This window comes from Sarcophilus harrisii, chromosome 2 (genome assembly GCF_902635505.1).
Source record: "Sarcophilus harrisii chromosome 2, mSarHar1.11, whole genome shotgun sequence".
Classification (NCBI taxonomy): domain Eukaryota; kingdom Metazoa; phylum Chordata; class Mammalia; order Dasyuromorphia; family Dasyuridae; genus Sarcophilus; species Sarcophilus harrisii.
In genome coordinates, this window is record NC_045427.1 from 143,570,954 (window position 1) to 143,596,997 (window position 26,044).

General features: G+C 31.9%; 1 protein-coding gene across 1 annotated transcript in view; it reads left to right on the plus strand.

Moving 5' to 3' along the window:
* Positions 1-26,044, plus strand: part of ZC3H6 (zinc finger CCCH-type containing 6) — a 71,794-nt gene that overhangs the window by 15,085 nt on the left and 30,665 nt on the right. Inside the window, exons 2-5 of the mRNA XM_012540092.3 lie at positions 11,253-11,436; positions 14,654-14,776; positions 22,630-22,879; positions 23,921-24,054. Of these exons, the coding sequence (XP_012395546.1) occupies positions 11,253-11,436; positions 14,654-14,776; positions 22,630-22,879; positions 23,921-24,054 (691 nt within the window). The remainder of the gene's footprint in view (positions 1-11,252; positions 11,437-14,653; positions 14,777-22,629; positions 22,880-23,920; positions 24,055-26,044) is intronic.

Consider the following 26,044-nt stretch of genomic DNA (forward strand, 5'->3'; position numbering starts at 1 on the left):
TGTTCCCCCCAAAAAATCTTTGTACTCAAAAGGACAGAACAAAAATAGCAAATAGGAATTTGAAACCTGAGATAAGTAGTGAATTAGTAAAAGAGCACCTAGCTATTCTTCGTAGGTGTGTTCAAATGAAGTTTTCTAAGTAAAGATTTTGTAAATTTTAAAATTCTACACAAATGTGAACTATTATTATTGTAATCACAAAGTGACCAAGCCTATATGAATTATATCTTCTAGAATAGCAAAAGAATCGGTGGCTATGATGGATGAGCTAACGTCAGAGATTTTTGAAAGATTGTAGAAAACAAAAGAAGTACTATAAGGAGTGCAGACAAGCGAATGTTCTGATTCTTCAAAAAAGAGGAAGACAATAGGGTCAGAAAACTATAGGCAAGCAAGGTAGATTTCATTTTCTGGCAAATTTTTTAGAATATATTATTAAAGGGGAGTGAACATCTAGAAAAGGAAGTGGCATGTCAGTGAGCCAGCATTACTTCAAGAACAAGTCATTTTATTTATTCCTCTCCATTTTTAAAGCAGGATTGTTATACTAATTGAGAAATCCTGTAAATTTAATTTAGATTATAGCAAGACACTTAATAAAGTCTCATGCTCTTCTTATGGACAAGATTTAAAAAGGTGTGGCGGGGGCGGGGTGTATTAGAAAATAGATAGATAGAAGGTGGATAGATTTGCAACTAGTTGAATAGCTGGACCAAGAAAGAAATTGTGGGATGGTTGAATGTCTGTCTGCCTTTGGAATATGGCCTTGTTTAACATTTTTACCAGTGAATTGGAAAAAGCTTAGATATCAAATGTGACAGTTGCAAATGATTTGATAATAGAGTCTGAATCCAAAAAGTTATCTATTGGGCCACATAAATTAAGATGAAATCTGTACTTTGTTTCAAAAAAATCACCTCAAAAAATACAAAATGAGGAGGAATGGCAAGACAGTAGATCATCTGAAAAGGGCCTATGTGTTTTATTGGACTTAAAAATTCAATATGAATCAGCCCAAATTTATGGCAAGAAAGCTGTTTTAGAGTTTACATTGACTTACTAGTAGGGAATATAGTATTGTTGTGCTTTGTACAAGTCAGGCTACAACTAGAGTATTAAATTCAGCTCTGGGAGCTATTTTTTAAAAATAAGCATTTATTAAGTGCTTACTATATTGTAGATACATCAGAGAAAAAAATTGTTTCCTACTTTATTTTTCATAATAATTTTTTATTTTTCAAAATGCATGCAAGGATAGTTTTTCGACATTCACCCTTGCAAAATCTGGTATTCCAAATTTTTCTCCTTACCCTCTTACCTCTGGGAGCTATTTTTTAGAAAGGACATTGATCAACTAGAGGTTTTATGGAGGAGAATTACAAGCCTGATAAAACTTATGAAGATTGGTTGAAAGGACTGAGTACTTTTAGTATGGGGAACAGAAAGGAGAATCTCATTTTTAGGTAATTTCTTGGTCAGAGGTTAGGACTATTAGCAATGATTATAAGCTGCAAAGAAGTAATTCAGACTTAATGTACAGAAAACTATTCTTATGTTCAGGACCAGAAAGGTGATAGTTCCATCATGGAATAATGCTACCCTAAGATAAATTTATGAGCATTAAGATGTTTAGTGTAGAAAAGATTTGGGCAAAAAGAAAAATAAATGATAATTGTTCCCTCTCCCTTTTTTCCCCCCAAGTATTTCAATGTCTTGTCATGTACAAAAAGGATTAAACATTTTCTTTTTGGATACCAAGAACAAAACTAGGAACATTGGGAGAAAGTACTGAGGAATAGATATGGACCTGACATAAGGAAAAATTTTACCATTGTAGTTATCCAAAAGAGAATGAGCTGCTTCTGAATGTAGTGGAGTCTTCCTTACTGAACAGGATGACCAAAATTTAAGGGGGAATGAGGTAGAAAGCGTTCTTTTTCAGGTACAGATTGAATTAGATGGTCTTTGAGGGGCTTTTCAATTTGGGTTTGATGTTTTTAAAAGCTTTTTTCTTTTGGAAACATATAAAATATAAGCTAGTTAAAATTATTTTGTAGTTAAGTAACGTAGTTGATAGAATTCCAAGACTGAAGTCAGGAAGACTCATCTTCCTGAGTTCAAATTTGGCCTTAGACACTTACTGTGTGATCTGGCAAGTCACTTAATCCTGTTTGCCTCAGTTTCCTTATCTATGAAATGAGATGGGAAACGTAGATGGCGAACCACTGCAATATTTTTGCCAAAAAAACTGCAGTCACAAAGAGTTGAATTCAGCTGAAAAGACTGAACAGTAACTATGAATATCATTTATGAAGAACACTTAAAATAAGGGAATGCTGAATTTGTAGAAACTATTTTGACTTCACAAAGTCTTTTTACTTTGTGGGTTTTGTTTGTGTTCTCAGTACAGGAGATTGCTAGACAGCCTCATTCTCTATAAATTGTTGTTGTATCTGGTTCGTTCATGTTTCTATACATAAAACTCAGGTGTGACCTGGATCTGTGATTTCATTGGCAAATGAAACTCCCAGTGAAGAAACCAGTACAGATCTAGACCTCTTCTCCAATTTATATTCTGAGAGACTTGCTTTAAGTGCTGAGAAATTAAATGTCTTGTTCAGGGTTATGTACCCATTATAAGAACAGACTTGGACACCTGGAGTTCAAGTCTTCCTTACTTTAAGGCCATCTCTCTACTTACTTTGCCTTGCTGCTTTTACTTTCTATATTTTCTATATCAAAAGCCTTAGTGTAGTTTTTAAGCTTTAATAGCTTTTGATATATTCTGTACTCTATAAATTGTTAACTTAACATAGGATTTGATTCAAATAATTATCATGACAAATCAGTTTAATTTTTTCATATAAAAACTATGTCCTATTGTAGCGTAGAAGTAGGTAGTACATGCTTCATTTTTAGTAACTACTTATTTTCTATTCAAAGCAAGTTTTCTTAACCTGGGTTGTATGAACTTTTAAAAGATAGATTTAGATAGATATAGTTTATTTTGTAATCTTGTATGTTTTGTTTTATGTATTTAAAAACATTCTGAGAAAGAATTCATGAACTTCATTAGACTATCAAAGCTGTACAAGATAGACAGGATAAAAACCCCCTACTTAAAGGAGATAATGATTGTATCCACATGGGGCTTTCTTTATTAGTACAAATTACAACACTCAGTGCCTTAGTAAATGAGTTGCTATGCTAAAATTTATATTGCCAGATTATGGCCAGCCCTCTAGTGATGAGACTTTCCAAAGCTAGCTTAGGCTAGTGTTTGGCTGAAAGACATATTATGGGTCCATAATTGAGACTATTTCAACTTTGCAAGACATGCTAGAACCAGTTCTTTACTGCTTTTACCTTTAAGAAGGCAGATTCCCTTCCATGTTATATTAGAATAAGACTTTGAAGGCTTAAAAGTTAAACGTGATCCTGAAAGTTATAATTTATTTATATGTTATATAAATTATATAAACTATGTTATATATTACCTTTACATTTTTTAATCACCATTGTGATTAGCTCAGAAAATTGATTTAAGTATTTGGATAACAAATTCATAGAACTTTAGAAAAGAAGGTACACATCAAGAAACTGAAAGTTAGATTAAGTGACTCATAAAAGGTCACAGTTAATTAATAGCTGGCTTCATAATTCAATCTAGGATTCTTTCATTAGGCTTTTATGCCTCGATTTTTTCTCTTTATTAAATAAAGTTAATTGAAATAAAAACCTATGTTATCATTAGTAGATAAGTATTTTCTAAACATGAATATTTTGAACATATCTCCCCTTCTTTATTAAGACTATAACAAAACTACAAAATTACAATAATATTATTAATCTGTATAATCTGCTTTTTTCCCCCAGATAATAGTCTTTTTTAAAAAAAATTGTAGAAATGAAACAGGAAAAATCCCACTGAGGATTAATTAATGATAAATATGATGGATTTCATAGAGTACTTTGTTTTATAGAGTACTATACACACATTAATTCTTAATTGATCCTCACAACAGCTGTGTGAGATAATTACTGTTATCTTTTTACACAGATGACAAAACTGAAGCTTCACTTGTCTGTACTGTCTAACATATTAGCCTTTTCTGTTTGGATATAGAAAACAAAACTAGCAGCACTGGGAAAAGTTACTGAGGGGCAGATATGTGGACTTAAAAAAAAAACAAAAAAAAACAACTTTTAGCATTCTAGCTGTCCAAAAGAGGAATGAACTGCTTCTGAATGTAGTGGGGTCTTACTTACTGAACAAGATGACCAAAATTTGAGGGGGAATGAAATAGAAGACATTCTTTTTCAGGTACAGATTGAACTACATGATTCTAAGAAGCTTTCCAACTCTGATTGGAAATTCTTACTATCTCATCTGAATTTGAAATTCCTATATTCAGCTTACTGAGGAATGATAAAACTTTAATTATGCTGATAGCTTAATGATTTACGAGAAAAATATTACTGCCTACCAGTGAAATATCTTTTAATTCGAAATTTACTCAGACATAATCTTGTCCAAGCATATGCATTTAGTTCAACTATTTTAGAGACCACTACTCTCCCCCCTCTTTTTTTTTTAACAGACACTACCCAGCTTTCTCATAGATATTCAGGCCTTGAATGAGAGTCCTTGAATGTACCTTTGAAAACTAAAAAAAAAAAAATTTCCATATAATTGTAAAATTATATTGTTATAGTGTCTGTCTCCAGTATTTTTCCAATTTTTTTTTAGTACTCCAATTGATTTTTAAAATTTTTTTGGTTACATGAAACTGATTCAGTATTACTTCAGGAATTGGTCCACAAGTAGATTCCAACCTCTCTTGTTGGTGCTTTTTACTTGATGAACTAGCCAACCAAGTAAATCACCTTTTAGACACATGTAATTTTAAATTTTAAATTTTTTTTGTTTCAAATATAAAATGTGTGTCTGTGTTTTTGTTTTGTTTTGTTTTGTTTTTTGGATTTAAACCACCTCCTTTACTCCTATTCACATACTACTGAACATAGCTAAAGAAAAATCACAAAGCCATGATGATCGAGTCTACTATAATATTAATTAAAGTAATCTTAACTGGCCCTAGTTGTAACAATGCTATTCCACTCACTGAACTATTCCAAAACTTTTTATCCCCCTTTACAGAACTTTTTTCTCTTACCCTCAACTAAGGACCTCATCTCACATCTCTCACCTACCCTCCCCCCAAAAAAAATCAAGCCATTCATGAAAAGGTATTCTTTTCTCCTCTCATCCTCATCTCCCATCCCTCAGACATTTCCTCTCCCCTCCCCAGTATCTCTTCATTTCACCTTTATTTTACATGAAGAAATAGATCTTTTTCTTACCTAAGCAAACCCCTACATCTACACTCTTGATTCTATCCCCTCTCAGATTACTCCAGTTCATTTTCTCCATCATTTCTCCTTTCCTCTCCCCCTAAATCCCAGACCTTTTACTGCTTAAGAAGGCAAGTAGGAGGTTAATCACTGGACCTAGAGTTAGGAAGACCTGAGTTTAAATCCAACCTCAGGTACTTGTCAGTTCTGTGGCCCATGCAAGTCACTTTACCTCAGTTTGTCTCATTTTCCTCATCTATAAAATAGGGTAAATAGCACCTATTTCACAGGATTATTATAAGAATAAAATGAAATAATCTTTATAAAGCCCTTAGCACAGTGCCTGGCTCATAGTATATAACATATAAATGTTTATTACCTTCCCTCCCTTCTGCTGCCTATAAACATTTCCACATCTCCTTCATCTCAAAAAAAAAAAAAAAGGTAAATGTTTAACTTCATCATGCTTACTACTTATTTTCTGTCTCTCCTCTTCTAAGCTAGATGACTTGAGAAAGTCATCTTACATTAGGTACATCTATTTCTCTTATTTGCTTCTAAGCCACTTGGCTTCTGATCATCTTATTCAACTGAACTGCACTTTCCAAAGTTACCAAGTATCTCTTCATTGCCAAATCTTATGGCTTTTTTCTCAGTCCTCATCCTTATTAACATTTCTGCAACTTTCTATACTGTCAATCACCTTCTCTTAGATAATTAAATTTTCATGACACTTTCTTGGTTTTCCCATGTGCTTGCTCCTTTTCAGTTTTCCTATGTTTTAATCCAGGTCATACCCATTAAATATGAGTTCCATCTAGGCTCTGTCTTGGGCCCTTTTTTCTTTTCCCTTTATATTTTCATTTGGTGAGCTCATGAGTTCCCATAGGTTCAATTATTTTCTCCACATAATTCCCTGAATCTGTTTATTTAGCCCTAATCTCTCTTCTAAGCGACAGTCATATATCACCGTTTGCCTCTAATGCATCTATAATTTGAATGTCCCACAGACATCTCAAACTCAACATGCCTAATACAGACTTCATTATCTTCACTAAACCTCCCCCTAACTTTTCCTCTATTCTAAATTTTCCTGTTAGTGTCAAGAGCATTTCCATTTTTCCAGTTATCCAGGTTTTTAACTTCAGTATTATTCTCAATACCTTATCTAATACATACAATCTGTTGCTAAATCTTGGATCACTACCTTTATAACATCTGTATGTGTATATATATCCCCTTTCCTTCACTCACATGACTACCTACCCAAATAAGGTCTTTATCACTTCTAGCTACTTCCTATCTGGAATTGCCTTCTAATTGATATACCTTCTTTAAGTTTCTTCCCTATCTTGAATTCATCTTCCATTTAGCTGACAAGGTGATTTTTTAAAAGTGTAGATCCTAAATGTCAACCTCTCACTTCCTCCAGTGAGTTCCAATGGCTCCCTGTTGCCTCCATGATCAAATATAAGCTCTTTTTTGGAGTATGTGAAGATCTTCACAAACTAGCTTCTTCTTACCTTTCCAATCTCCCTTCAAATTATTCCCCAACAAATATCTGTAGTATATTTTCATTGATCTCTTTAGATGGCTTCTTAAGATCCTTTTTATCCCTAAAACTATCATCTAATGAACTTAGTAAAACAAATAAAAATATTATGATACCCATTTTTTTCAGATGAGGAAACAGTTTCAGAGAGATTATTGTAAAGGGCTGAAACTCTGAGTTGGTGCACTAAGGTTGGACAACTAAGCACTTAAGGCTAATTACTGATTGGACAATACTCTATTAGCATATGCTTGGAAAATGGCCCAGAAAATGGCTCAGAATAATGACCTTGCATCATGAAGATTAAAAAGAAAAATTACATTCATCTAAAATGATTGAAATTAAAAGTATTATAAGGCAACAAATAAGAATAATAATAGATTCAACTTGTATAGTACTTGATTACTTATGAAATGCTTTTCAAATCTGCAAAAACCTCAAAAGGAAAACTACATAGTTTGATTTGTCCAAGAATCTTAGGCTATATTGTAAATTTATTCATTTTTTCAAAAGTTTACTCTTAATGCAAACTCAAAAAGGATAACTTTTTTTTTAAACCAGAGCTTGATATCTTTGACATAGGTTGCTTCTGGGGAAGGCTTCTCTCTTTCATTCTAGATGAAGAACTCTTAGATATAGTCGTAAAGAATTGCCTGTGGACACTGAGTGACCATGGGCCACATACTCGGCATGTATCAGAGATGGGAACTTGAAGTTAGGTCTTTCTCATTGTCTGTTTTTTTGTCTGCTACACCACACTGCTTTTTTGATGATTAAAAAATTTAATCTTTAATGATAGATCCTAGAATACAAAATGGTCTTTCTAATGTGCATATATAGTATATGTTTACTATCTATTTCATCAAATTTCTAGAAGGCAAGGATTTTAATTCAAGACTGGGTATGCTTTGCAAAATTCAAATTATTGCTATGTTCTTTATAAAAATATAAAGTAAATATTTATGTTTTGTCTACAACTCTGAATCTTAATTTGTTGAGCTATAAAACTAAAGATAGCTTATCAAAAAGATTTCAGTCTCCTTTGTTGGTTTTTCATGTATGTCATGCCCACTCACCATGAGTATCTATTCTAAGTTCTCCTTATCTTTTCCTTCTGTGTAATTTCATTTGATTATCTCAGGATTTCCTATGAGTTCAATTATTATAAGAGTGATACCAAATGGATATATGCATATATACATATATATGTGTGTGTGTATATATATATATATATATATATATATAAATATAAAACCATAATCAATGCCCTAAGTAACAGTCACACATTACCATTTGCCTTTAATAAAACATTTATTGTTTGTGGTAATAATAGTTATGAAATGTGTCAGATATATTCAAGAACAAGTTAGTCTAGAAATTGAAAGCATCATCTTATCCAAGTTTTGGAACTTAAAGGAAACTTTGTAGTTTAAAAAACTGTTTATTGATATAATTAGTTAAATTGCTGTAGCTTTCCATGATTCCCCTTTCCCTGAGAGAACCCTTCCTTCTAACAAAGTACTATTAAGTAAAAACAACAGCAGTGGTCATGTCTGACATTAGACAACTCATTTTCTACCTTTAGCCTCTCACTTCTCTACCAAGAAGAAGGAAGCAAATAGAAGAAAATTTAAGAGATCATCTAATCTAATTTTTTTGTTTTATAACTGAGAAAACTATGTCCATCAAAAGTTGTCTTCCTGAAGAAAGTGGCATGATAGGTGCTGGATATTTTTTTTTAAATTACTCTATTTTAATAACATAATTGGGCTTAGTACATACTCTGATGCTGAGCCTAATCCATCCTACAATATTTCCTTAAAGTGGCTCCACTAAAAAAAATTTAGTTGGGAGGCCAATTTTTATGTTTAGTTATTGGAAATAAATAGGCTAAGTAAAGGATGAGATAGGCTGTATATAATTTTTTGAGAAAAAAATTCTACAAAAAAGTATATTTAATATTTTAAGAAAACATGTTTTTAGAAATTTTCAGACACTGAATTTATAGTGCAGGATACAGATAGATCACACAAAATTTTCATCCTGGAAAATAATGACAGGATCTATTGGTGAAGTGTGATGTTGTAGCTTCAAAATGTACTTAATCCTTTTCTCAAAGAAAGTATAACTTGTTTCTCAGACTTGTGAGTTAGCCACCTAAATAGCATAGAAAATCCAATTCTGTGGCCAAAAAAACAAATTGGAAATTGAGAGGACCCAAGATGAGAAAATTCTGTAAATTTAGAGGGTCATTAGAAGTAATACCATTAAAACAGAATCACTGAATGTTAGACCTCTTGAGGGATTTAAGAGACCCACTTAGTATACTCCCTTCATTTTACATATAAGTAAACAAGAGACTAAATAACTTGGCCAGAATCACATCGCTAGTAAGTAAGTAATACAGTCAGGTCTTGAAGCTTGGTGGTTGTCATTTTTTAAAAAACAAAAATTTATTGGTGTATTTTGTTTTTACATCACCTATATTTTACATGGTTTCGTTTTCACCTTCTCCCATGTAGCTATATCCTTATAATGGTGAAAGGGGGGGTGAGGGGAAAGTTGAGAAAACTAAGCACATTGAAAAAAGTCTGACATCATTTCAATATTCCACTCTTATGAAAAGGTCCTCCTTATATCTCTTTTTGGGAGCCTAGTTTAATTATTATAATTTTTCAACATTCAGTTTGGAGTGTTCTTTCTATTTAAATTGTTGCCATATATATAGTTTTCCTGTTTCATCAACCACATTTTGTAGTAATTCATGTCTTCCCAGATTTCTTGTAATCATCCTTTCTTACAGCATAGTAATATTCCACAACATTTATGTGCTATAACTTTCAGTATTCCCTAGTTGATGGAATCATGGCTTTTTAATCCTTATTTTCTGTATGTTCTTACACTGGATAATTCTTCTTCAATATTATCTGTAGAGGAAAGAATACTTACTGGTCTTGAAGTTAGAAATCTCTGGGCTCAAATACTGCTTTATATTCTTACTACTTAATCTCTCAGCCTAAATTTCCTCATGTATTAAATGGGATGAATAACAACACCTAACACACAGGATTATTATGAAGGAAGAGCAAGTGAGATTTTGTTATGTAAATGTTAGGGAAAGCATTTTGCCAGCTTTAAAAGACTTTTAATGTCACTATTATCATTATTATTATTATCATCTATCACAATCATAAAAGCCATGGTCAATGTTCTTTGTAGAAGTGCTTATCAGTCCATTTAGGAATTTGTATTTATGAAATAAAATTTTAATTATATCATAGAACTCAGTGAGAAAATATAAATTTTTTTGCCAGTAACTTTGAAATATATCTATTTCATAAAGTTAGAGATACAAGTATTTTATAATTGTAATTTTAAGTGACCTTAAAAATAGCCTCTGTTGATCTCTTTCTCATTCTAACAACTATAGATATTTTTGGCCTACATATAGCAAAAGTAACGTTTCCATTTTTACATAATATAATTTTGTATTGCTACCAATAATTGGTTTTTATGCCAGCTTGTTCTTCTGTATCTCACTCATTTAGATTTTAAATGTTATTACTATTAAATATTTTGTCCTCCCATCTATTTAGATGTGGTTATTGATTTTAAAAATCAGCATTGTATTAAAAAACTAAAATTAATATTCTTATATTTAGAAATGTGAAATTACCAGGATTATAATTTTAGTTTTAATATTCTTGACAGAACTCAACTTTTAAAATTAATGAGTATCTTTTTATAGCCTTTATTATCTGAATTACTATATTAAGTATATGAATGAAGCATTCATTTAATTTACCTTTTTTTTTTCCCTGAGGCAATTGGGGTTAAGTGACTTGCCCAGGGTCACACAGCTAGGGCATGTTAAATATGTGAGACCAGATTTGAACTCAGGTCCTTCTGATTTCAGGGCTAGTGCTCTATCCACTGCACCACCTAGTTGCCCCTAGTTTTAGTATATTGTAAATATATATCTTTGAGGTAGTCTTTCTTTTAAAATGTGTGGGAGAATGAGACATACAATTTTAAATTTTGGTACAGGCTTTCTACCAAAAACATATCTGAAGATGCAGCCTGGCCTAGTAGATAGAGAACTAGCTTTGGAGTCAGACCTGGGTCTGACATACCTCTGACACATACTGGTTTTGTGACTCAGGGAAAGTCACTCAGCAACTCTTAAGAATTATGAATTACAATTGTAAAGCAAAGGACTGATATACCTTAGTAGATGAGGTGTGGACCATTCTCACACCCTTCAGAAAAGATAAAGAAAATATGTTTAATATGTTTACTTTCTGAATTGACATTTAAATATTCATTTTTGCCTGTTCTCTTATAGAGAAGATGGCGAATTAGAAGATGGTGAAATAGATGATGCTGGATTTGAGGAACCACAGGAACAACCAGAAACAAAAGCAAATGACAAACAGAAAAGTGAGAGAACCCACAGAAAATCAAGAAAGAAACGCAAGAAAGAAAAAGAAAAGAAAAAATCAAAAAGGAGAAGACGTGAGAAACACAAGGTTAGAAGTTTCCTTTTTTATAATTGTTCATGTTAAGCAACTTGCCCAAGCTCATACAACTAAAAGTGCTGAGGTTACTTTGAAATTCAAGTCTTCCTGACTCGGAATCCAGTGCTCTATCCATTGAACCACCTAGACAACCTCCTAGTATAAGATGGTGTTGATGATGATGATGATGATGACACACTTAACACTGATATAGTGCTCACTATGTGCCAGGCATCAGATTACGTGCAGTGGTTGGAGTCTCAGGCCTGGAGTCAGGAAAACTCATCTTCTTGAGTTCAAATCTGGTTTCAGACACTTAGTTGTGTGATTATTGGCAGGTCACTTAAGTGTCTCAGTTTTTTCATCTGTAAAATAAGTTAATGAAGAAAATGACAAACCACTCTACTATCTTTGTCAAGAGCATTCTAAATGGGATCATGAATAGTTGGTTACAACTGAAAATGACAGAACAACAACAAACAATCTCATTTGATCCTCACAACTATCCTGGGAGATACATACCTATTATTATCCCTTTTTACACATAAGGAAACTGAGTCAAACAGATATTGTGACCTGTCCAGGGTCATATAATTATTAAGTATCTTAGGCTGGAATTGAATTAAATCTTCTTACTTCTAAGCTCAGTGCTTGGGAGAAAGGAAGAAAAGTTGAGTTGAGGAGTTGCTCTACCCCCATACTTTTTGGAGAAAAAGGAATTTGTAGCAAACTTTTTCCCCTTTTCTTTAACTATTTCTTGATATAATCTCTCATTTTTTTCCAGTCTCTGATGAAGAGGTCAGCTTTCTCACCAAGACCAGCCTCTCATCATGAAGACCAATGTTAGCCCTTGATCTCATCATCTCTAGTAGATTATACATATTTCCACTTCCCTGTTTATAATTTTCCCCTACTTATTGGTTCCATCCCATGTAGCTTCAAACAACCATCCCTGGTCCTTATTAACTTCTCATTCTATTGTCTTATTATCTTTTTCAACCAAACCTTATTGACCAATTGAAATTGCTTTCTCCAGATCTTTTCTCATTTTTCATCCTTTGTGAAATCCTTACAGTATTAGCTATTGTTGACCCCCTGCATTCCCAAGATTTTCATGATACTGCTTTCTTTATCTTGTTTTTGCTCCTGTCTGACTGCTCCTTCTCAGTATTCTTTATTGCATCATGGTCTATACTCCAAACTCTTAACTTACTTTGTCCTTGGCCTTCTTCTTTTACTTTCTGCACTCTGTTTCAGTTAGTGATCTCATTGGTTCCAATAGATTTAATTGTTGTCTATCTATGATGACTCCTAAATCTTTATATCTATTTGCTTTGTTTAGCATCAGTACTACAGTAAAAACTAATTATTGGGCAATTCAAATTTGTTGTTCTGTGGACATCTCAAACTAAAAATATCCAAAACATAATTCAATTCACCTCTCTTCCTCACTTTCTTTTACTGGTGAAGACAACACTCTTTCCTTCCAGTCATTCAATCTTGCGACCTTAGAGTCATGCTCAATTCTCACAAACCCCTACATAACCAATCAGAATCTTATCTTTTTACTTATTATCTCTCTAACATTTATCTACATATACAGCTATTACCTTAATTCAGGATCTCATCATTTTTTATTTGGACTATTGCTGTAACCCCCTGTTTTGGTTCCCTCAAGTCTCTCCCCACTCCATTCTCATTCTCCATATAGTTGCCAAAATGATTTTTCTAAAATCCAGGACTAACTATGTCAGTCTTCTAACTCATTAAACTCTAATGGCTTCCTGTTGACTCTAGGAACAAATATAAAATCTGTCTGGCAATTAAATTTCTTCCTACCTCATCCTACCTTTCCAGTCTTAATTGCTTGGTGATCTTGTCAAACTGGCCGCCTTATTTTTCCTTGTACCCAGTACTCTTATCTCCTGTCTTCATTAAACCTTTGGTCTAGGAGTCCTTCCTCACTTCTGCATTTTGGACATCTTAGTTTTCTTCAAGGCTCACCTCATATAGTATTTACCTGTTTCCCTCCCCCCAAACAAAATAATATCTATTTTGTATAAATCTACCTACAGATATATATAGGCCCATGCTAACTGCCTGCATAGAATATAAGCTTCTTGAGAGCAGGGAATGTTCACATTTATTTTTGTGCTTTCTACACCCAGTAGAATTCCTAACATTTATTAGGTGCTATGTTGTCTATATTCTTTGACTCATTTTTTCCACTACTGGATTTTTGCCTTAAAGAAGTTAAAGACAGAAAGAAAGATCCAATATTGATTGATGTAAGCACAAGCCCTTTTAGTGATACCAAAAACTTTAAACCAAATTGGTACCCATCAATTTGGAAATAGCTAAAAAAATTATGGTGTAAGAATGTTGACATATTATTATTCAGTAAGAAAAGAGTAGTATGAGAATCTTTGAGATTCTCAAAGAATCTCAAAAGATTCTTGAGATGGGTAAGAGGCATATAAGATGAGTTGTAAGTGAATTGTACTCAATATTGATAAAAAATAAAAAGGTATTCCATAAAGTGTATTATAAACTTTTGCTAATATTAATGAAATCTCAATATTAAAGTCATCCCAGTAACTATTTCTTTTGACAATTTTAACTTAACAAATGGGAGGATTTTCTGTTTCATAGCTATTCATTGTATATGTTTTATATGTAAATATATATATTTTATATATTTGAAATAAAGTTTTAATGTCAGCATTTAGGTTCTTATTCATTAGCAAAGGCCCACATAGTAATCTTAGGTTATAAATCTTCTATCTAAAATCAAGAGTTCACTATTTTTGTTTTGTTTTGTTTTGTTTTATGGAGAGTTACTTTTTCTTTTTCCAAATTCTTCATAACTTAGGGGGATGTAGGGAATAAGGGTGTGGAGGAGACAGGTGTTAACTTTGTAAATCCCTTAAACAGAGAGAAGAGACTATATCTTTCCTTTCTGGAAATCCTGAAAAATTGCAAAGACTATAGATGAGGACCAAATGGTAATGGCTATTGGCTTGGGAACCTATCTGGTAAATCTTAGATGTCTGTCTTTCTAAAATGGTACTCAATTTGCTAATCAGATGACTTGGACATACATAGATTTGCGTTATGGCTAAAGATCAATTTTTCTTCATTGTTAGAATGCTAAGAGTTTGCTTTTTCTTTGGAAAATAAATTTACATTTTATAAAATATTTGTTTTTTACTTTTTTTTTTTTTTTTAGCATAATTCTCCCTCCAGTGATGATAGTTCAGACTACAGCCTTGATTCGGATGTTGAACATACAGAAAGGTCCCATAAAAAAGGATCAAGTTCCTATAGGGATTATGACTCATCATTTCTTCAGGTATTATTATTCTTTTAAATTAATCTATTTATTTTTCTTCTAGTATTTTATTAAAACATCTTAAAAATATATATGCATTAGATTTCAGTACTATAACAAAGTCCATACGTTAATCTCACTTAAACAACATTGTCAGTAGATGAATTATTCTTCATAATTTAATTTTCTAAATAATTGTAATGTTCCCTACTAAGGCACAAAATTTTTAAAATTAATTAGGGTGTAAATCTTTTTAAAAGCCAAATGTATGTTTCTTGACATAACCAGAATACGTGAATCATAATATAAACTTACTTTACTAATCTGTGTCATACTTTCTGTAGGGATCATTGTTTTCTCTTAGACTAAATGGCTTTAAACTGCCATTTTTAAAAAATAATTATAACTTTTTATTGATAGACCCCATGCCAGGGTAATTTTTTACAACATTTTATCCCTTGCATTCACCTCTGTTCCGATTTTCCCCCTCCCTTCCTCCACCTCCTTCCCCAGATGGCAAGCAGTCCTATACATATTAAATATGTCACAGTATATCCTAGATACAATATATATGTGTGCAGAACAGAACAGTTCTCTTGTTGCACAGAAAGAATTGGATTCAGAAGGTAAAAATAACCTGGGAAGAAAAACATAAGTGCAAACAGTTTACATTCATTTCCCAGTGTTCTTTCTTTGGGTGTAGCTGCTTCTGTCCATCATTCTGTCCAACTCAATTGAAACTGAGTTAGATCTTCCATTTGTCAAAGAAATCCACTTCCATCAGAATACATCCTCATACAGTATCATTTAAACTGTCATATTTTTTAAAAAATCATTTTTCAATTTCGTTCCTGTTATTATTTTACTTCCTTTTGCTATTAGTTCTCCTCCCTCTTTATGTTCTTAAATGGTATAGGTACTCCTTTTTCCTCTTAATGATTTGATACTTTTATTCTGTTATAATCTAGGAAACCAGACAACACACTAATTAAAGTTATATGTAAAATAAGAGTAAATGGTACATGAGGACTATTACTAAAATGTGGTGAAAAAAAATTTTGATAGTTACATTAGTGATATAATTTATGGTTATTTTCTGGTTTTCAGATATGTTCTTGGTAGATGATTTTGCTGGGGAAAAATGAGGGGTCAATGTAATTTCTCTTTGTTAAATTTGTGATGTTATTTCCCTATATACTATTACTTAATGCTTTTTCCAAGATACTTTTTCCTCAGAGACAGAAACTAAGAAAGAGAGAAGATGGTAAGAGGTAGAGAGATGTAAACAGATTCCTTTCTTATAAAGTTGAGATGGGATTTTTGTCGCACAGATTACATTGAAATACTTTTATTTTCTCATCTTCATTGACAGATTATATAATAAACTCTTTTGCTTTAACAAATGTTTTAATTAATCAGATTTCTTCTATCCTAAGAATTTAAATAACTTCACCAGAATTATTTGTTATAGAAGTACATCTGAATCAAAGTATTTTTTGGTCATCTTTTACCTTGCTTAGCAGAATCCTGTCTATTTGGCATGGGGCATTTATAGAAATTAGACATGCATATGTACTATTTTTGGTGCCTATCATAGATTGTCACCTGAAAAAAAAAAAAGCACCACTCCATAACTGTAGCAGAACATTGACTTCCTAATTAATTCTTTTTTTAAAATAAGTATTTGTTGACATTTTCTGTTCCACATCACCTTAATATCCCATGTATCTATCTCTCTCCCAGAGAGCCATCCCACATGACAAATAGTATTTTTGGGAGAGAAAAATCAACTGGTTGATAAATTGAAAAAGTCCTAAGACATAGGCAATTCACCTGTGGATCCACAACTTCAATGAAGGATTATGTTGGAAGTGCATTCTTATATCCATTTGAGTTCCACTTGATTTTTATAATTTTGTTATATTCACTTTTGATTTTTTTTGGTATGTTTTTATCTTTTCCATTTTTATTATAATTACTGTATATATTGTTTTCTTATTTTTATTTATTTCACTCTGTATCAGTTAATATAAATCTCTCCTTGCTTCTATGTCTTCATCACAGTCATCATTTCTTACAGTACATTCATTCATGTACTGCACTTTGTTTATCCTTTCCCAATTGCTGGGCATCTACTTTGTTTCCAATTTTTGGCTGGCACAAAAAGTGCATCAATATTTTGTAGTATGTGGGAATATGGCTTCCTTGAATGATAAGCTCAGTAATATAGTCTCTCGTTCAAAGAGTATGGACATTTTAATCATTTTATTTGCATAATTCCAAATTGCCTTATAAAATGGTTATACCATTTCTTAGCTCCACCGACAAAGTATTGGCATGTTTATCTTTGCACAAATCCTCTAATATTGACTTGATACTTTTTGTTATTTTTGTCTATTTGCAGATTGTGAGGTGAAACTTCAAGGTTGTTTTAATTAGCATTTCTTTTGTTGTTAAAGATTTGGAGCATTTTGTTCATATAATTATGAATACTTTGCAATTTTTTGAGAAGTGTTCATATTCTTTGAGCATTTATCTATTGGAGAAGTGCTGGTAGTTATATTTATTTGCTTTTCTCTTTATTCTTAATATATCTTGGCTACTGAAGCCTTATCAGAGAAATTTGATGCAAAGATTTTTTCCCATTTAGCAGTTTCCCTTCTCATCTTAGATGCAATAATAATGTTATCTGTGCAGAAGCTTTTTGGTTTCAATTTCTCACTTCTAACATAAGTACAATATTTTGTTCCTTCAATCTTTTTTTAAGATGGCCCTCTTTCCACTGATTGTCTTCCACTTACCACTGTTCTCTTCTTACTCAAATTCCTTCTATTCATCTCCCCTTAAACCATTCTTGTTATTTAGTTTGAATATTGTACATTTTACACCCCTTTCAAGAAAAGATTTCTCTCATTCCCTTCATCATCCATCTTTTCTTTCTGCTTACACTAGATTCATTCTCTCATTCATGACTCCTGTAATTATTTGGCCTTTCTCTTTCCTTTTCTTCTTTCTGTAAACACATTTTCCTAAATCATCCACTCCAGATTCTCTCCTCTGGAGAGCTTGCCCCAGGATTACCTTCTCCATTTTTCCTCATTTCTAAAACTGTATCAATTATTGTAGATAACAGAGATGATGCTGCCCCATGGAAGAGCCTAGCCTCCTCACTTGATCATTCAACCTACCACTGATCTGCATTTACTCCCTTGTTGACATTTTTTTGGGTACATTCTTTTGGAAATTTCCCTGTGTCTATACTTCCCACTCTTCCAGGTGCCAGGGGTTCCAATTCCATCCTTTCCAGGATAAGTAGACATTTCAAGCACCCAGTCTTCATCCAATGTAAAGTCCTCATCTTCCTTCACCAACCATGTTTCTTCACAGGAGCATTCATCAGTGAAATCCCCTCTCACCTCCAAAGTAGGGCTTTACAGCATTGATGCTTTTGGTTTGCAGCTAATGTTATTAGATTTTTGCTTCTTTCACGAAGGGTTATGACTTATTTAATCCCAAGCATATTTCATCAGTTTGGAACAAGGGTCTCTATGGCACTGGAAAGACCAGGGTTTGATGTAAGCATAAATTATGTCCTTGATCCTTCACTTAAATGTTTTACCCAGAATGAATCGTTTTCCAGTGGTAATCATTAGCAAATAATCTTTCTCCATAATTTTTCCTTACATAAACATGAAGATGTGGATATTTTGTATGCTTATATGTTCTCTCAAAAAGTGTCTTATGTGTATTTCATCTTCAGTCAGCAGGACTTGAAAAATACATTGGTTAATCTTTACTGAAGAGTGATTTTTTAGATTAGTAATGGGTATGTAATTAGGTAAAATCACATACTTGATTATAGATGGTGAACCCTATATATATGTAGAGGTAGAACTGATCTAGAAAACAGTTGTTCTCTTGGAATACAAACATCATCATAAGCTCAATTTAATTCTATATTACAGGACCTTGTAGGAAAAGGATATTTAGAATATCATTATATTAAAATTTACTTTTATATTATATTTTAAGAGTTTTACAGAACTTTACCTATATTATCTCATTTATTCACAACAGCCCTAAGAGGTAGGTTGTATAAGCATTATTAACCCTATTTTATAGATGAGCAAGTAAAAATCTCAGTGGTTTAAGTGATTTATCCAAGAACATTTTATTAATATTGTTAGAGCCAAATTTGAACCCAGGTAGTGCAGCTAGACCCAAATGGAATCACAAAGATTTAGACACAACTGAACAATGATTGAGCAACAACAGTAAATGTTTTGATTACTGGTCTAGCATTTTTTCTATCATATGCCAGAGTAATCATCTACATATGTGAGAAAGCTACTAAGAAGACTGTTTATATTGGGAGTTTTGGAAAAGTTCGAAGAATTAGTTCTAGATTTATAAATGGAGAGAAGATTAAGATGAAAATTTTGGGGTCAGGGTAAATGCATAAATGCATAGATGGGAAGGAAACCTTCAGATAGATAATTGATGTTAACATTTACTTATGGATAATTAAGTCTCTGGCAAAGACATATAAATTTAGCAATATAATCTTTAAATTCATAAATCAATAAAATATATCATTAAAAATAAGTAGAAATACTTTTTTCCAGTGGAAATTTAGATACATTTTATCTTATCTTATTTATTTATTTTCTTATATATTTTATTTGATTAAGAAAGACCCAAGTAATAGCTTATTACTTTTTTGGTTTTTTTTTAAAGCTTTATTTTCAAAACATGTGTATAGATAGTTTTCAGCATTCACTCAGAGCAAAACCTTATGTTCCAAATTTTTTCTCCCTCCCTTCTGTCCCCCTCCTGATGGCAAGTAATTCAATATATGTTAAACATGTGCAGTTCTTCTATATATAGTTCCACAGTTATCATGCTGCACAAGAAAAATCAGAACAAAAAGGGAAAAAATGAGAAAGAAAACAAAATGCAAGCAAACAAGAATAACAAAAGTAAATACTATGTTGTGATCCACACTCAATCCCTATACTACTCCCTCTAGGTGTAGATAGATAGCTCTCTCCATCACACAACCTGTGGAACTGGAATAGTTGTTAGTTGGAATTATTGTTGATTCCTGTTAAGCATTTTCATTAGATATAAAACCACACAAACTCATAACTCAACTTTTCTTCTGCATTAATTATTTTGTTTGATCCTCACAATTACCCTCTGAGTTACATATTATTATCTGAGGTCAAGAGCAGTTTAGTGCCTAGGGTTCATACAACTAGTAAATATCTAAGGTTGGATTTGAACCAGATCTCTGATAGCTTATTATATTTGTAACCTAGAGTAATGTTCAGTTCTCTAGGCCCTAGCTTTCCTTTTTTTTAAGTTTAATTTTATTTTGGTTCAATTAAAAATACACCCTTTTTCCCTTCTCACTTCTATCATTCCATTGAAAAAAGAAATAAAAAACAAAACTCTTGTTACAAACATGTATAATCAGCCGGGAGGTAACATGTTTCATCATGAATCCTTTAGATTCAACTTGGTCATTGTGATCATCAGAATTCTTAAGTCTTTCAGTATTTTTCTTAAAACATTGTTGTTTTATATATCGTTCTCCCTATTCTTCTTACTTTACTCAGCATCAGTCAGTTCATACAAGTCTTTCTAGGTTTCTCTGAAACCTTTCCCTTCATCATATCTCAGAACATATCCGTAATCCATACCATGATTTGTCCAGCCAGTCTCCAATTGATAGGCATTCTCTTATTTTTCTATTTCTTTGCTACCACATACAAGAAAAAAAGTTGTTACAAATATTTTTGTACATATGGGTTGAGCCATATGGTGGCTCAGTGGATAGAATGCTAGGCCAGGAATCAGGAAGACTCATCTTTCTGAGATTAAATCTGGTTTCAGACAGTAACTATGTGACTCTGGGCAAACCACTTACCCCTCAGTTTCCTTATCTATAAAATGAGCTGGAAAAGGAAATGGCAAAGTACTCCAATATCTCAGCCAAGAAAACCTCAAATGTGGTCAATGAAGAGTCAGTCACCTCTGAACAAACATATGGTTCTTTTTTTCCTTTTTCTGGTCTCTGAAATATAGACCTAGAAGTAGTTCTCTTTGGGCCATAATGCAGTGTCTTAAAGTATTACTGAATCTCATAATTGGAAGGAATCTCTGAGAATATATGGTTCAACTTTTGTTTTTTCCATTGTCCTCTCTCTCTGGACACAGATGGCTCTCTCCATCATAAGTCCATTGGAATTGGCTTGAATCACCTCAGTGTTGAAAAGATCTGTCCATCAGAATTGATCATCACATAATCTTGTTGCTGTATACAATGTTCTCTTGATTCTATTCACTTCACTTAGCATTAGTTCATGCCAAGTCTTTCCAGGCTTTTCTGGAATCAGCCTGCTCATTATTTCTTAAAAAACAATAATATTCTATTACGTTCATATACCATAGTTTAATTTAGTCATTCCCTGATTCCCCACTCAATTTCCAGTTGGAGGTTGATTTTTTTAAAAATATAAGTGTAGTTTATATTTATTACTGTTTAATATTCTGTAGTCTTTTTGTCTGTTCATTTCATTTTGTCATTTGCACATTGGATCTGCATACCATCTATGCCTTTATTCTAATGATTGACAAAATTCTTGATTAGTATAAGGCCCTAAAGGTATCTCTAGAGACTCTTTTGAAATTTATATCAAACCATTAATGATTACTCATTAGATTCAGCCCATTCAAAAAGTTTTCTACCTTTCTAACTAAACAGTTGTTGATCCTACAGTTTTCTGTATGAATAGCATAATAGAATTTTGATAGATGGTTTACTAAAAATCTATGTAAACAATCTACAATAATCTACAGCATTCCCTTGACTTATCAGTCTGATTAGCAGAATAGGAAATGAAGTTAGTTTGGTATGACTATTCTTGAATTTTTTCCTCCTTTTTAAAAAAAAGATTTCTACTCTTTATATGCTATACAGAAAAACTATGTCTGTAAATACTGTTTTAAATCAAAGCTGTATGCATTTGATATATATATATATATGCTCATGATACTAAAAGTAGTATCAGATATTATATTATATTAGAGCTTTACCAGAAATGTGAAACATTTCTTCATTGTCTTCAACTATGGTTATGATTTTAAAAAAAATACAATTTAGTTTTTTAATGCATTTTGATAAATTTATTATCATTCATGATTTTTAGCATTTTCTTTTTTTCCCTCAATAGTATTTTATTTTTCCAACTACATTCAAAGATGGTTTTCAATATTTATTCTTGAAAGATTTTGAGTTCTAAATTTACTCCCTCTCCCTCTCTTAACTTTTCCCTTCTCAAGACAGCAACCAGTCTGATATGGTTTATATATTTTTAGCATATTCTAAGACAGTATTTTTGTAATACCAAAACAAGGTAGCCAAAATATATAAATAGTTTCATATTTATAATATGTTTTTCTTTTCTAAAAGAGTAATCATATATTTTAATGATCATTGAATCCAATTTTTTTTAACCTATGGGATATTTTTTGGTAAAATGAGGTAAATGATCTCTAAAGTCTGTTATAGCTTTGTAGGCTGAGTAAAGGTTGTTTAATTTATTTTATTTCTATTCTCAGCATTTGGAACAGAATTGGCACATAGTAGATGCTTAATTGCTTACTGATGATTGATTAGTATGTATATTCTCCTCAATTTAATAATTTGAAATTACTTTTGTGTAGTATGATTGATAAACAAAAATAATCAATCTAATTAATACTTAACATGTTTCCCCATCCTCTTCAGAAAGGAGAAACAAATTACTAGGCCATACCGTATTTAATAGAAAATTAAAACAGAAATTTTTATTGTCCTTTTCATATAGCATGGACATTTATCAGGAAACTACATGATATCACAGAAAAGTCAGCATAAAAAATCAAAAAATAAAGATTATGACGAGTATAGTAACTACAGCGATGACAACTTTGATAACTACAATCAGGAAACAGAAGAAGATTTTGCTGATCAGCTTAAACAATACAGACAAGCTAAAGAAACCTCAAACCCTGCTTTAGGATCACCATATCATAAAGAATCAGGGAAAAAACAAGGAATGAAAGGAGTTCAACCAGGTAAGTACAAAAGTGAAGCAAAATCTGTCAGAAGTACTTTTTAATAGCAGAATTAAGGAGTCAGGTCTTGGACTTGATCAAAATATAAACTCCAAGGCCAGAGATATAATGAGACAGTAGTTTTGGGTGGTTTTCTAATTAGGAGATGGCCTAATATAGTTTTTTAAAATATGGATAACTAAGCTTAATGCTACTAGTCTTTTTTCTTACTATATATCAATAAATTAATGTATGCACATCATTTATTTTTTTATGTGACTATATTGTTCATTGATGAAGTATGAAGTGAGTATATAATATGAAAAAGGAGATTTTGGACCTTTGAATGATATTGGAAGAGTTTTTTATTCTGAACCCGAATTTAATTGGTATAAGGAACTCATGGTGAGGAAACTCCCCATAGTTATGTAGATTTACAACTGTTTTGAAACTTATAATCTTAGAGAGCAGTCTATAGGTAACAGTTAATTTTACTGATAAATCAGACTCCTCTTACCTCAGTTTTATGGACTATTCCTCTTTTGTTTTGTTCTATGCTCTTTTAGCTTTGTTAGCAAAAACAAAGATTTGCTGTTGTTTAACAATATCAAATGAATTTAAAAATCAGTTTCTATAAACAGCTTTTTTAAGTTAGAAAAAAAAGGAAGAACTGATTTGCTATTTAACATTTTTCATTATCCACTTTTTTTCATGTAACAATGATGTAATGCAGAAAAATTCAATGTCAATCAGATTCTTGTAAATGCTATTTTACATGAATGGCAGAACTTAAGATTTCAGGAGAATATTATAATTAATCTTATATAAAGAGAATCATTTTATATCATGAATTACCACCCTCTTAATGTAACTATTCTATAAATGTGTTTTTGTTCATCAGCTTTTCTGAAGCAAAAACGCCCTGGTATTGTTTTTGTGTATGCAACAATATGAAAAAATTCAGAAAGCATTATAAATCACAGATTATTTGATGATTCTGCTGCTAACAAATTTGTGTGATTTTTTTTCTATTGCACTTGAAATATATATATATATTTTTAGTTGAGCAAAGGAGTAAAAGTTACAGTGTTTGTCGTGGACGTGGCATGCCGAAGAAACTGAAGCGCAAAGAACGTGGCAGAGGGAGAGGCAGTAAAGGGCCTAATACTTTTTCTGGAACAGATGGCTTTCAAGAGGTAATAAAAATATGTACGTTTAAAAGAGGAAATGCTAAGTTCTTTTTTCTAAATGCAAAAATGTATTAACATTTTAAGTCACACAGCAATATAAAAGACCATAAATAAGAAGGAAATTATGTTTTATTTTAATTTTGGTGTTTTCATCAGGTAAAATATTGTGATAGACTTCTAGATTGAAGGGGAAATATCACTTCAAAATAAGTGGAATTGAGAAGCAATATGGCATGGTAGATGGAGGCCTGAACTTTAAAACAGAAATACCTGTGTTCAAGTCCTACCCTGACACATTCTGATTCTGGGGCTCTGGCCAGTCATTTGATCTTTCTCATTTGATCTTTCCATGCACTAAGCAGTTTTGTAAAAATATATTACAGAGGAGCTGCTGACTTGCTTGGCATAGGGAATTTCCTCACCTAGGAGTTCCATATACCAGTGAAGTCACAGGTTTTTCTATCCTATTTATTCCTGTCCTGTATTTAAAGTTGAAAACCTTTCCTTAGTTTTTTTGTTTTTGTTTTTGTTTACTCTTTTCTCAAATACGATGACTGGAAAAGACATGCTAAAGCCTGCTGTAATGGCAGAAGCTTAGGGATGGAATTTAAAAGAAAGTATGGATCCCATTATCATCAAAGTAATAAGCTTCAAGTCAGAAAGAGTAGAAACCAGCCCTTCCAGCCCCCTCTTAGTCATATTATCCCTGAATTCACTTTTTTCACTAAATTATCACTGTCAGTATTTAATTTTATTATTTTATACTATTTTAAACCAGTATTATGGCTGTAAGATAATAGTTTAAAGGTTTTTTTTTTTTTTTTTTTTTTTTTTTTACATTTCTCAGGTTAAGAACAATTTCAAAATAATTTTTTAACATTTTACTTTTCTCTCTAATTTTTTTCTCATTTCTAGCTATCAATGAGGAAATATGTATTATTTTTGTAAATTTGTTACAGTTCCTCATAAATTATTTGTTAGAATTTTATCCATTATATTCACCATTATATTTACTTCCCTGCTTTATTCACTATTTTTGCAGTCCCTTTTCTTTTTATTTTTACAACACATTTTTATATTTTTGTTTTGAACTGTGAAGAATATGAGTGGTTTAATATTCTGAAATGTGAGACACAAGGTTTCCATTTCTAAAACAATTATTCTGGTCACATGAAGGAATGGATTAAAACCCTATCATCTGACAGAATCTTTTAGTCATTGCCGAATAATGTAAAAAGTACTGGACTTGGAGTTAAAAGATTGGATTTGAAGTTGTGCTATTTACTTCCTGCATGTCCTTGGGCAAGTTAGTTTAACTTTCTCTTAGGTTCCTTTTCTGTAAAATGACCATTAAGTTCCCTTACAATTCTAAATCTTCAAATACTGTATGAGTATAGAACTAAGATCTATATTTCGGTCTAAATATATAAGTAGCTTCATATTCTAGATGTTAATTAGAAAATTCCATTGTCTTTACACTCAAGCCTGAAAGACAAATCTGAATTCTTTTGAATTCCCTGAGTAAAAAATATATATTTTATTTAGGAGTGGTAAATTGCATCAGATTATTCAAAAATCCATTATAAAAGTATTTGGAAGGTCATTATTGTTGTGGGGAGGGGGATTCCTTGTAAATATATGCCCTTGTCATGGTACTGCCATCTCCTGGTAAATTAAGAAACTTAAATACAACTTTAAAGTTAGAGCAAATTTGATCAAATAGTTATTGAGCCCTTACTATCAATTATATCAACACCTTTATTCATATTTACATTCTTGTTATAAATTGAACCAGAAGACACAACAAATATTAAGTAAATGGAAAGATATTTCACTGACTTCCCTTCTAAAGGTAAATGAAGAAGTTGGAAAGGTTGGTTTATTATGTGTTCAATTGTAATTCAAAAACATATTCAACACTGGTCCCTGTTTATGATGAGCATAAACAAACAACTATTAAGATAATTACAGTCATATGTGCCAACGTCCATTTTAG